Source organism: Nansenia antarctica, assembly GCF_963989245.1.
Source record: "Nansenia antarctica genome assembly, chromosome: 12".
In the NCBI taxonomy this organism is placed as follows: Eukaryota; Metazoa; Chordata; class Actinopteri; order Argentiniformes; family Microstomatidae; genus Nansenia; species Nansenia antarctica.
This window is the reverse complement of record NC_137682.1, coordinates 27,548,374-27,560,789: the sequence shown is the minus strand read 5'-3', so window position 1 is coordinate 27,560,789 and position 12,416 is coordinate 27,548,374. Positions and strand designations below refer to the sequence as shown.

General features: G+C 38.6%; 1 protein-coding gene across 2 annotated transcripts in view; it reads right to left on the bottom strand.

Moving 5' to 3' along the window:
* dscamb (Down syndrome cell adhesion molecule b) overlaps positions 1-12,212 on the bottom strand; it is a gene marked incomplete at both ends in the record, with an annotated part of 191,749 nt that extends 179,537 nt beyond the window's left edge. For both annotated transcript variants that reach the window (XM_080543422.1, XM_080543423.1), the window contains one exon: positions 12,170-12,212. In XM_080543422.1, the coding sequence (XP_080399548.1) occupies positions 12,170-12,212 (43 nt within the window). The remainder of the gene's footprint in view (positions 1-12,169) is intronic.
* Between the last annotated feature and the right edge of the window lie 204 nt (positions 12,213-12,416).

Below are 12,416 nucleotides of genomic sequence, written 5' to 3'. Positions count from 1 at the left end.
AAGTGTGTTACTGCAATGACAGTATAATGTATGGTCATTTGGATGAGTTATTAATAGCTCATGTTAGAGCACACCTGGTTAGCCTTACTGTTATTACACTCGCTAATCTAGAGAGTTATGCCAATACAGGACTGGCTCTTCAATAGCATCAATACAAAACCATGCATATGCTCAAGAGATGTGTGAACTAAAAAACAAAGAAAATGTACTCTAGTCATTGTCAAGTTGTCACCAATATCCACATATAAGTGTTTTAAAATGGAGTGGAAGCTTCTTGCTCTGTGTTTTGAATGGTGGCAGTGAGCTCCTTTGGTTATTTCAAAACCTATATGAAAGCAACTATATTTACTATGGTGAAGTTATAAAAAAAATGAAATAAAAAGATTGATAGTGCTATGATAAAACCACCTAAACTGAGGTCAAAATTTCCTTGTGGGTCAAGTCTCACTGGGTGCCATGATACTGCACTAACCCCAAATGCTCATCTCTAATTGAGCAGGTCTACATGAGTTACACTACAAAGGTTTCTGCCAACCCACGTATACTGTACACCTCCTCTTCAAAGACCTCAAGATTCTGCTTGACATGCATGAACAACTCATGTGAAACATAACCACCTCCTGATTCTATCCTTCCTACGTAAACCGGAGAGGGGACTTTGGTGATTGACATACTTTTTTATGAGCAGAAATGTTAAGAAGAAATAAGTGACACTGTTCAATAATTCATCATATACATCTATAATTAATTCTGCTTTTTTCTTTTTTCTTTTAGCAAAACGGGAGGGATAAGATGAATACAAAAAAGACAAGACCATTTTATTTGATCCTGTCTTTTACAGCGAAAAGAAAGGGGGGCCTAATGACAGTGAGTGTAGCCAAGGTGACAAAGAGGGACTTCATGGGAGCTGCAGAGGTTTACATACTCACAAAACATATTGTACACACATTCACATCCACAAACAGCCTTGTCTTTTTTGATGTTTATCAATGGTAGAGGCCTGTTATGGATTCAAGCACTCAAGTATTTAACAGGTGAACTAAGCCCAGAATGTGTGTGCGCTGTGCAGGACACATTCATATCTGGGCATTTAGAGCGATGACAAGCTGTCTTTTAAAATGCATATATAGAGGAGTGTACATGTTGGATTGATTAGCTCTTTTCTAATACGTGTATGTTCTATTTAATGTGTGTTTGTTCTGTTTAATATGTGTATGTTCTATTTAATGTGTGTTTGTTCAGGGCTCACTTGAAAAAAAGAGTTTCAGAAGTAGTACTGTAGCTACATGCACCTGGTAATATGCTTAGGCAAGTAACTATTACTGTGATCTGAAATGTAACCTCCTGTTAGCGACTGAGCAGAGTTGTGCATTGAATAATCCCAGTAAACCATACTGAAGTTGAGCGGCAATCTAATTGTTTACCACTTCAGAGTAGCAACAGTCGTTTTCCAATGCATTACTTTATATTAAAGTCATTATTTATGATCAATATTCAATAGCACTTAATGGTGCCTTTCTCCTTTTATGAAGAAAAGAACTCAATCATGTTAGCCATTATGCAACTGCCTTTTTGTAATATGATGAGCTGATGAACATGATGAGCAAGATGAGCAAGCCTACAATTAACATAAAGGTACGTTATGAAAAACTATTTCAACACACTGTTGTCATGGACAGTCTCACACACTCTGATCAATCAGAGACAATAATTCCTCACCAGTGTGTAACCAACCATCAGAGTGCTTTCAGGACAACTGAGGTGCTTCATTAAAGGAAACGTGCTGGTCGATGCTGATGGAACGCCTTCTCTCTCTGTTAAGTTGGAAGAGTAAGTGAGGCCATCCACAGTGTAATATCACACTTCTCGGTTGATGTGTAATACCATATAGTACAATATGATACAGTATGCTAGCTAAAAGTAACACAACAACTGACAATAGTGCTTTGCTGTTCTCTTTTTTCACTGTTTCCTTCAGTGCCAGTCCTAGTTAAGGAAATTAAGGATTTAAACATTGTAGAGTTGCTAGAATCAGGAATATCATGAATTCCATCTTTTCTCAAATCATTCTGCCATGAACTCATCGAACAGGGAGGGGAGACAGTGAGAGAAAGTGGGAGTGTGTATTGATTTGAGTCCCCCATATTTTATAGGGCACTCATGTCATGTCTGGCGAGCGAACGGCCCATTGTCTGGGCTGTCAGCGTACACAGACAGACAGGCCGGCGAGGCTGGTAGTTTGACAGGCTGTATCAGGGAGGCTGGGTAATTAAGGCAGCACTCCGCTCTGTGCCTGGGGGGTGGCATGGGACCAGGAGCAGGGACAAGGGACGTGGGTAGAGGGGGGTAGAGGGGGATAGAGAAGGGTAGGGGGGGGCAGGGGGCAATGGGAGGAAGCATTACTCTTTTATGCCCAGAGGCTACAGCATGCACAGAAACTTGCCAAATGACTGTCTACCAATTTGCTTTCATGAATATTAGGCAGGACATGACAGAAGAAAGGGGCGGCTGTCTGCTCACTGGTGGTTTGCGGAGACAGATCCCTCCTCTGATGTCAGAGGGGTAGGAAGTGGTAAAGCATAGCCCCCACGGTGTACCTCTAGTTTTAGTTTCATGTCTTAAACGGGTGAGAGTGGATGGCTCATTAAAAGGGGAAAGAGGCCTATCTCAGTGGGGATATATGTGCGTGCTGCAGACATTGATGTCTAAATTATGCCACTGATGAACGGAGGAGAATCTGATGGGGGATTATACTAAACTATAGCAGCTCCCTCTGCTGCTGCTCCTGCTGAATAAGAATTACCATGGTAAATGAAATATTATTCTGTGGCATAATATGAACTGGGTGGAGGAGGAGTCATACCAGTCATACCAATTTACCAGACCAAATATGAACATTTTCAATCAAATAAAGAAACATTTCAGCTCATAAAATTACAGGTCAGTTTTACCCTTACACAATGCCAATGTCCCCTTCAATGCCTTGACTGTTCGAGGTTGATAGGTTCAAAGTGCCAACAGAGCCACAAACATTTCTTGATGTTTACACAAGAAAATGGTAGCACATAATTTGTTCATTGCTTGGTTCTTCACAAACAAATTAAAACAAATTAAAACAACTTGATGTAGGCACTATTTATGGCAAGCTAATGCTAATCCTATTGAGAAAGCTTCTGAGCAGCAATGTGAAGAGCATAGCTAAATGTTGGAGTAAATATGTAGACTAAATCGCTGCTTAAACCTAAATGGATGAAGCCTATCTTGATTTAATGACATCCTGGTTATCACGTCCTGGGGGGGTACATTTGAGATATCCCACACTGGAGGAGGAATACAGACACATAGCAGTCAGTGGGTGTGAATGTCAGTGGGTGTGAATTCCCATCTAACCTCTTTTCTGACACACACCTCCAATTTTGTTTCCGTCGAATAAAATCAAAAAGAGTATGGCATGCATGCGGCATCATTTTATTTACCCAATTAGTAATTTACTATGCAATGTTTATACAAAGTTATAACTTGAGTAATTACAAATGTATAATACAGGTATATAACAACGTCATGCTCCTACATTTCACTACCACTCAGAGTTGTGCTTTTACATAATGGAATGTTGATTTGACAAATATGGAAGCGTTTACTGTGAAAATTAATCTAGAGTAAACTCTGTAGGGAACACGACTTGTGAGGAAGACAGCCACTCACAAAGGTTATTTGATTACTTGTTGGTGGTACAATATACAACACTCAACCTGCAGAGACATGTGACATGGGGTAGGTCAAATGCAGGCCGAGGGGTCAATCTGCTTCCTCCACAGAATACCCTGCTTATCTCCATGTAGGGGAACATAAGCTAATACTAACTTGTTGATTCAACTGGTTTTAACATTCACTGGTCTTGCAACATGATACATCTTGCTGAATATGTTGTTGTTGTTGTTGTTGTTGTTGTTCAGATGTCTGCTGCCATCACCCTCACCTACAGTACCAGTATGTTAATACATGGAACATGCACCAGGTTATAATAATAATAATAATAATAATAATAATAATAATAATAACTTTAATTTGTATAGCGCCTTTCACAAACCCAAGGACGCTGTACAAGGGGATGAAAACGGACAGACAAAACAGAAAACAAACAAAGCAAAAACTAAAACAATGACTAGGGGCCAAATACACTGCATACTGGTCAACACATCTTATTATGTCACCAAACATTGTGAGGGGCAGGGACATTACAGTTCTGCAATCTTACATTACCATTGCAAACCTGTATGTTTGCTAAATTAAGGAATAGGAATAGAGACAAATGTGCTGGCATACTCCACAATAAATGACAAAATGTGAAAGACAATGACCCAAATGTGTAAAATAATAGCTACAGATGACCTCATCGTGACGTCTTGGCGTTTGGATACAGACTCCACTGTTATCGAAGGCAGTACTGTCATGAACAGCTTGCAAAGTGTGTCAGGCCTAATGTTATAACAGCTGGCTTCTCTCATCTTATTAGCACTCCCATAATCAGAGCCCTTTAAATCTGCTATGTGCCACACTCAATTAAATACTCCAGCCCTATTTGACAATCTTTATGGACTTATCATATTAAACATTTATTTCAGCCAATACGTAAACCAAGCATTTTTATTCAACACTTAGGGCCACAGCATGTATCCCTCTCTCTTGCCCCCCCCTCTCTTTCCTCCCTTGCTTGCTTTATTATCCCCTCCCTAACTACACCGACCGCTTCTTCTGAAAAATAAATGTTCCTCCTCTCCTCCCAGGTCATCCCTCTCTCATGTGTGCTCGCTGTGTGACAGGGGGCGTTAGCTCTGGGAAGCTAGGCAGCCAAGCAGACTCAAATGTATTCAGAGCATTTAGTAGTCAGGATTAATCGAATTATAATTTAATCATCTGATCAAACAGCAATTAGCATAATCACTTCTGGGAGAGGGCTGATAGAGAGGGAAAGCAACACATAATAAACCTCAGGCTAGCAACACCCTACTGAGACATTTACCAGCAATGCAGAAAGTGACATATTCCTGGGAACCCGCACACACATGATAGATGCAACCAATATATCAATCATAAGAGGATTCTTAGGGGTCTATTGTCCCCCTACACACGCACACACCACACACACACACACACACACACACACACACACACACCTTTCCTCAAACCAGCAAATGACAGCTCTTTAAAAATGGCCAGCTAAAAATAACAGCAACTAACTTGGTCTTAAATCTTACCGTCTGTGCCAGGCTTAAAAATAAAACTATAATGTCAAGAAACCAAGCTGGAGTCATTTGTCTTTCTGTCATTCTGTTATCCCTCAGCCTACTTTACTATTGACACTATGTATCAGAGGCCCCTAAAGCTTTGATGGCTAAATAACTTAAACGAAAATGTACAGTATAACTTGGTGCGTTCACAAACAGACTGATGGAGAAGTTGACCTGTCATAGGGATATACAAGGGATTGGACATTACAAGACGAGGCAAAACTCTAGCCTGACAAAAAGACAAGGCGAGGGAAACGAATGTGAGCAGCCAGACACATCCTGTGAGAGTCTCCAAGGTGATCCACACCAGGCCGAGCACATGCATTGTGGGAGGAGGAGGTCAATCCAGCTAATGCTCAACTGTGTGTAGTTCAAAGCATGGCCGTGGCTACATCTGGGCACTGGATTAAGTGACAGATGAGGGACAGATTTATGAGGAACAATGTTTCTTTATTTGTTTTGTCTCAGAGGTGAATCCCAATGCCCACCACACAACTGTTTATTGTACACAGACACGTGGATGAGCGGCGGACACGAGCTCTGAGCCACTTGGGTATCACTTCACATTAGGCTTCTGTCATACCTGTGTAGTAACACTGTGATTACCCTAGTCATATAACATGTCACTTTGTAAAGTGCTCGGAGGATTAAAAAGAAAATCCATTAAACGTGCTGATGGAACACAAGAGAATCCTTGCCAGATGTACTCTACCACGTCTCCACTCGCCTGATCAAATACTTACATCTGTATGAAGTTTTTTCTAGCCGATGTTAAACGATATCGTTAACATTTCAATGTGAAAGCCATTTACACAGACACACGCAATTATATTGTTCTGTTTCAGCATAATCCGTAAGGACACAGTTGATTTGTAATTAGATTTTACATTCAGTGAAACATACCACAGTCTCCAATGCCCTCTCCTAATTAGACTGTTAGACGGTTGCTTAACATCTTTAGTAGGTATCTTCATTATGTGGTAAGGATGTATGAAGTACAGTATCCATTATTACCCATCAGGGTATTCATTATTGCGCATTAGCAACCATTCCTCAGGAATAACAACTACCATGACGGCTTTCCCAACAAACACCCTCTCATGAGAGGTGGAGTACAATCTTACTTAAACAAGAGAAATAAAGAGATAAAAATGAACAGTATGAACTCACACAGACCTTTCAGATAGAGTAGATGGGTGTCTATGGAGTACAGTAAAATGATACGATTGTATTGTCTTGGCGTATGCATTTTCATAGAAAGATCATATGCCATGCTATTCTACCCAGCTGATTGTAGCCTAATTGTTAATCAGTAAACAAAAATGCTATACGCTCCAGTGATATCGACCTGCTCTGCAGAGTTCTCTAAATCCCCCTCCAATGGCTGCATGAGACCACTGCCACCAAAGGACTGTCTAAGTCTCAGGATATTTCAAAAGATATGGAGGATTCAAGGATATACAGTGTATTCATATTCATCAAGTATTCTGACCCCTTCACTTGTTCCAGATTTTGTTGTGTTGTATACTCAATTTAAATCGGATTAAATAAATGTAAAAAATCCATCAATCCACACACAATACCCCAGAATGACAAAGTGAAAACAAATTGGAATTTCAGTAAATGTATTCAAATTTAAATACAAGAAATATCCCACGTATGTAAGTATTCAGACCCTTTGCTATGACAGTCTTAAAATGAGTTCAAATGCAAAAAATGTCATCAACAAATGACTCAATGAGTTAAATTGAGTCCATCGAAATGCAAGAACAATAGTTCATGTCATTTTGGAATTAATATCTTTGTCTTTATAGGGTCTCTGATTTGCATAGGAATCAATTACACACTGTGTAGATTAGGATGTCACTACCAACTCTACGCAAATTGTATAATTTTCTCTTGATCCTGAAGTCCTCAGTCCCTGCCAGTGACAAATATACCCATAACTGGATGCAGCTACTACTATTCTTCACACAAGAGATGGTGCGGTAACTGCGTTGCATGTTCTAGATTTTCACTAAACTTAATGCTTTGTAGTAAAACCAAACAAAAACACCAGCCATTTTCATTGCTGTATCACTTGAATTCATTGTTGCAAACACAATTATGGATATCAGATAGATTATTTTTCAATTAAGGGATTCTTTTTGGCCACTTGATTATAGACCAATTAGAGTGACTGAGATGATGTTGTTCCATCGACTGTGCTTTTTCCTCTCCACCATTCAACTTTGTAGATTTTTTTAAGTCTCCCCAGGCCTCAGGGTCGCATTCCTGAGCAGTTTTGTTCCTCTCCATTTGCTCAATTTATAATGACAACCTGATCCACACAGTGTGCAATTGCAAACTATGCAAATCAGAGACCCTATAAAAACTAAGATATTGATTCCAAAATTACATGAACTATTATCCTTGCATTAAGATGAACTCAGTTCAACGATGTGAAACACATTTTAAGAATGTCATTACAAAGGGTCTGAATACTTATGTATATGAGGTATTTAAATATTTCAATTTGAATAAATGTACTGAAATACATTTTAAAAAGTGGTTTCGCTTTGTGTATTTTGTGTGGAATGATGTCAAATTATTTTTTATTTAATCCATTTTAAATTGAGGCTATAACACAACAAAATGAAGGAAAAGTGAAGGGGTCTGAATACTTCCTGAATGCAGTGTAAGCTATATATGTATCACACAAGGAGGACCTCACTACTCCAACAGATGGGTCTCTAATCAGTGCACTACCTTAATTACCCACAGGAAATTAACTCCCATGAAACATAGGTTCCTCACAATCAAGTTTAGTCAAATCAATCTGCCTGGAGTCTTCATTGCATTTTTCTTCTTAGGTTGCTAATGTGTCATGCTAAAATAGGCAGATTAGGTGATGTTGGCAGATATTGTATTGTACTGTAGATGCCCTACAATGACACTCTTTTATATTCTATATGTCTATACCATGAGAAAGGGCATGTTGATTAAGATCGAATTGATGATTTTATAATCTCAGACTAAATGTTAATTTATTGAAGATGAAAAGGATATACACCTTTCATACACACATACTCTCAGACTGTCCCAGACTGTCTTGATCAAGTTTGTCTCTCAATCATACTAACAGGGGATTCTCACTTGGTGAGTTATCTTGTCTCATGATATAGAGTACAGTATTTACAATGTATTTCTACAATAAAACTGGACTTTTGATTTGGTGTTTTCCACCATGCTTTGATAACGTTTGCACCTGGCGGCCACACGATTCGGGCGATTTCAAGAGCTGACTCTGCTAACTGACTCTGCTAACTGACTCTGCTAACTGACTCTGCTAACTGACTCTGCTAACTGACTCTGCTAACTGACTCTGCTAACTGACTCTGCTAACTGACTCTGCTAACTGACTCTGCTAACTGACTCTGCTAACTGACTCTGCTAACTTTTGAAAACTCCGCAGCCGTGTGGTCGGCGATACGGGAGCATGTTGATAAGGATGACGCAGAGTCACTGGATAAAAGCGAAATATATATAATATAATATAGCAAATAATGGGTAGTGCAAGGAGATGATTGTTGAACGCTTAATATGAACATCTTAGCAAGAGGCACTTCAACAACTATCATAAAGTTTATTATGCACCGGCTCTTTTCCGATAACTAAAGTTACACAGATTAATAACGTATGCATGCCATATGTTGGATGAAGACGTAATGTAAGTGGAGAGGAGATTGATAGAGACTGCGGGAGTTGACATTACTACCGAATGAATGAAAATCTATTAATTTCTATAATTTTACAATACTGTTTCAATTATACTTGAATCATTTCCTGGGTCTACCAGCATGTGCATGCCCAGGTTACTTGAATGATCCTGTAATACGCGGTTCCATGTGACCAGGGATTTTGCACAACGATGAGAAAGCGCTTGTGTGGTTAGAGATCAGATCGGCTCCCAAATTGCGTTTCGTCATCGTGGATCCTACGCCTCATTTGAGCTTGAATTAGCCTAAAACCATCTTTCGGAGACCAAAATTAAACCTGTTTTCTCAACCATCCAAAGATAACTAATCCATTAAAATGCTCATAAATGAAGGCAAAATCATTAAAGATTCAGTAGCAATATTTTTTATGTTTAAATGTTAAATGTATGAAGTACATATTTATATATAAATACTTGATGAAGTACATAAATATATATATATGTACTTCATTTGGATATCATAAAACAACTTCACAAGAATGTCATTTGTGTATAAAATGGTTCACAATTAAATCAGAATCAAGAGGAAGCTAGGAAGCTTTATCTTTTGCAACAAGAAATCTATAACTACATTTATTTCAATCAAAGAGCTCTTTCTTGAATCAAAGCTTAGAAGTAAACATTGTTTTAATACTGTCCAATATATTGCATATATACTAATCACATTGCAATTGTTTTTTGTTTTGTAATAAATTCAAAATTCCCTTAATTATCATTATACTACACTCAGTGTGAGCCGTATACATGCTGGATCCCATTTGTTTCACATGTACACTTGTGTACACTTCCCCACCTTGATTTAAGCATGGGCTCTTACACCAATCTATTCCCATTAAAATGTCTGGAAATGGAGAAGTACATCCTTCTGGAGAAATGGGATGCAGAATCACCAAACCTCACACTACCCTGACGCCATAATGGAGGCTTCCATTGACACCAGTGAGCATGTGACAGACCTAACTATTAACTATTAAAAGCAAGATTTTCGAGAATCCAATTGCTCTGTGAGAAGACAAAGGTATCATGTAATAAGGTTTTTCATTCTAACATTGTCAGTTCAGTCAATAAATATGACCATGATAATCTCACCAATCTCATCAATATTTCATAAAATAACACATTTGAGAAATACAGCAAGATGTCAGCTCAAACATACTGTAGTACCTGTAGTCGATACAATGGCTAAAATGGCCATTAGGGACATCTGCAAATAGGTATAACCATTCTTATTTTTAGAATAGTACTTTTTTCTTTTGTACTTTATATAGGTTACTATAGCCTAAACCCTCAACATAATCCCTTGCAATGGTTAGAGGTTTACTAGACCGTTGATCTAATGTCAAAGTAATATAATTAAGGATGAAGCCATGGGGAGGGAGATACCATTGTATATGGAGTGGAGATTAAATAATCTGAATGTCAATAAACACCTTGGACTGAAATGGCTATAAATTATCATTTTCAAATTCATCTTTTTTTCCCTCATCTTTTTTTTCCGGCCAAGTATAGATGTATGCTACCCTATTTGGGGGTAGGTGACACATCTGCAATGATTTAAAATGACTGCTGCTCAAATGTGCTACAATGTAACAGTTACCCCCAAACCTCCAATGTCCCTTGTTTTACCTCTACGACTCTCTATGATACAATTGCATTGCTGGTTTCTGTCCTGTTAGCTGACAGGCTATCTGAAAATCCCTGATCTTATTGTCTCATTTTCTAGAGGACATCTTTACATTTGATTTTCCTTTCCTCTCCTCCCTGTTTTTCTCCATCCCAAGCTCTCCCTTTCTGTACACACCCACCCAGCCTAGTCAGAATCCCCTCCCAGAGGAAAGGGTTTACACCAATAAATAAGTGTTTATTTGATCCCATTTGCTTAATAAATTATATCATTTTTACTGTTCAAGGTGATCAGCTTCATACTTCATAGCTGCACAATTACACAGAAACAAACACAGAAGCACATAAAAGCACAAAACACACAGACAGACAGACGCACGCACACACGCAAACACACACACACACACACACACACACACACACACACACACACACACACACACACACACACCTATTTTAAATGATTGTATATAGAATGTCAATTTTTGGTCTTTACTGGGTGCAGCAATAACTGGTCATGTGAATTGGTACAGTATAACCCTGTTTTATTTTATAATTATCTCTCTACTTTCAGCATTCATTTCAGTAAGACCATTTCTCTCATTTTTCTGGATGACTTGTCTGTGTCTGCTTTTTTGTAACACTATATGCTCCTGGTTTATATCATGTTATACTATATTTATATTCTATTTATCTCAATGTTATCTATTAATTAACAGTAGTAGTGGGTCCATTAGTAATGGAAATGTAGGTTTAAAGCCTTAAAGCCTCTTTTATCAACAATTTCACTTTGTGGATGAAGAACTATTCAATGTAATTGATGTAAAATCATGCATGATCTGATTGTATATCACTGATAGGCGTTTATCCTTCTATTTTGAGGACATTTAACATGATACATATATATCTTGGTGGGGGCAGGTGGAAGGGGGTTAAATCAAATGTCCAGCCATATAAAATACGACACTCATTATTGAGGCCTATATTTGGCTAGTCTGATATCTATCTAGGCATCAAATCAACAAAAGCTTAACTTGATTCGATGCAGTGCAATTGAAAACAATCAAGACGTTAACCTTAAGGTCACATCTATTATATCAAGCCACTAACAAATAAGGCTAGCCAAAATCAATCAATTTTAGCACCTAGAATATAGAATAGCGCCTAGAATAGAATATGCAATTGCAGAATACAACTATGAATAAATAAGAACTATTATTTTCCAATGTTATTTTGACTATGTTGCATATAGTTAAATAGCCTAAGCCTACTGGACATGGTTTAGTGGCTAGGTAGCTTGCTCTAAACGACTAAAGCATAGTTCATTCTGCCTCGCCCGTCTCTCTTTCTAGCCAGGGTGACATCCTATTGGCAACCATGAAATGTTCTCATGTGTAACACAGGTGACCTCTATCCCTCCTCAGATACTTTGTGTCCCTCCATAAATCAGACTACTGGGATAAACTAATGAGCCTTGAGATAAACAAATTAGACTTACCATTCAAGATGCTCTGGAAAAAGAGAAAAGCCAATATCCACATGCCCCGGTCCGTTCAATCCCCCCAGCTATGCCTTCTCGTCTTCCTACGCACACTTTGACCGCTGCTTTCCAACAATTCTCTTCTGTGTGTCAGTCAGTTGTAAGGTTCAACATTTGCTACTAGCTTGGAGAAACCATGCAGTCCAACTCTCCGCTGATAGGAGGCCTGGTGTTTTCTCCGTTTCTATGGAACTCCCTCCCCGGT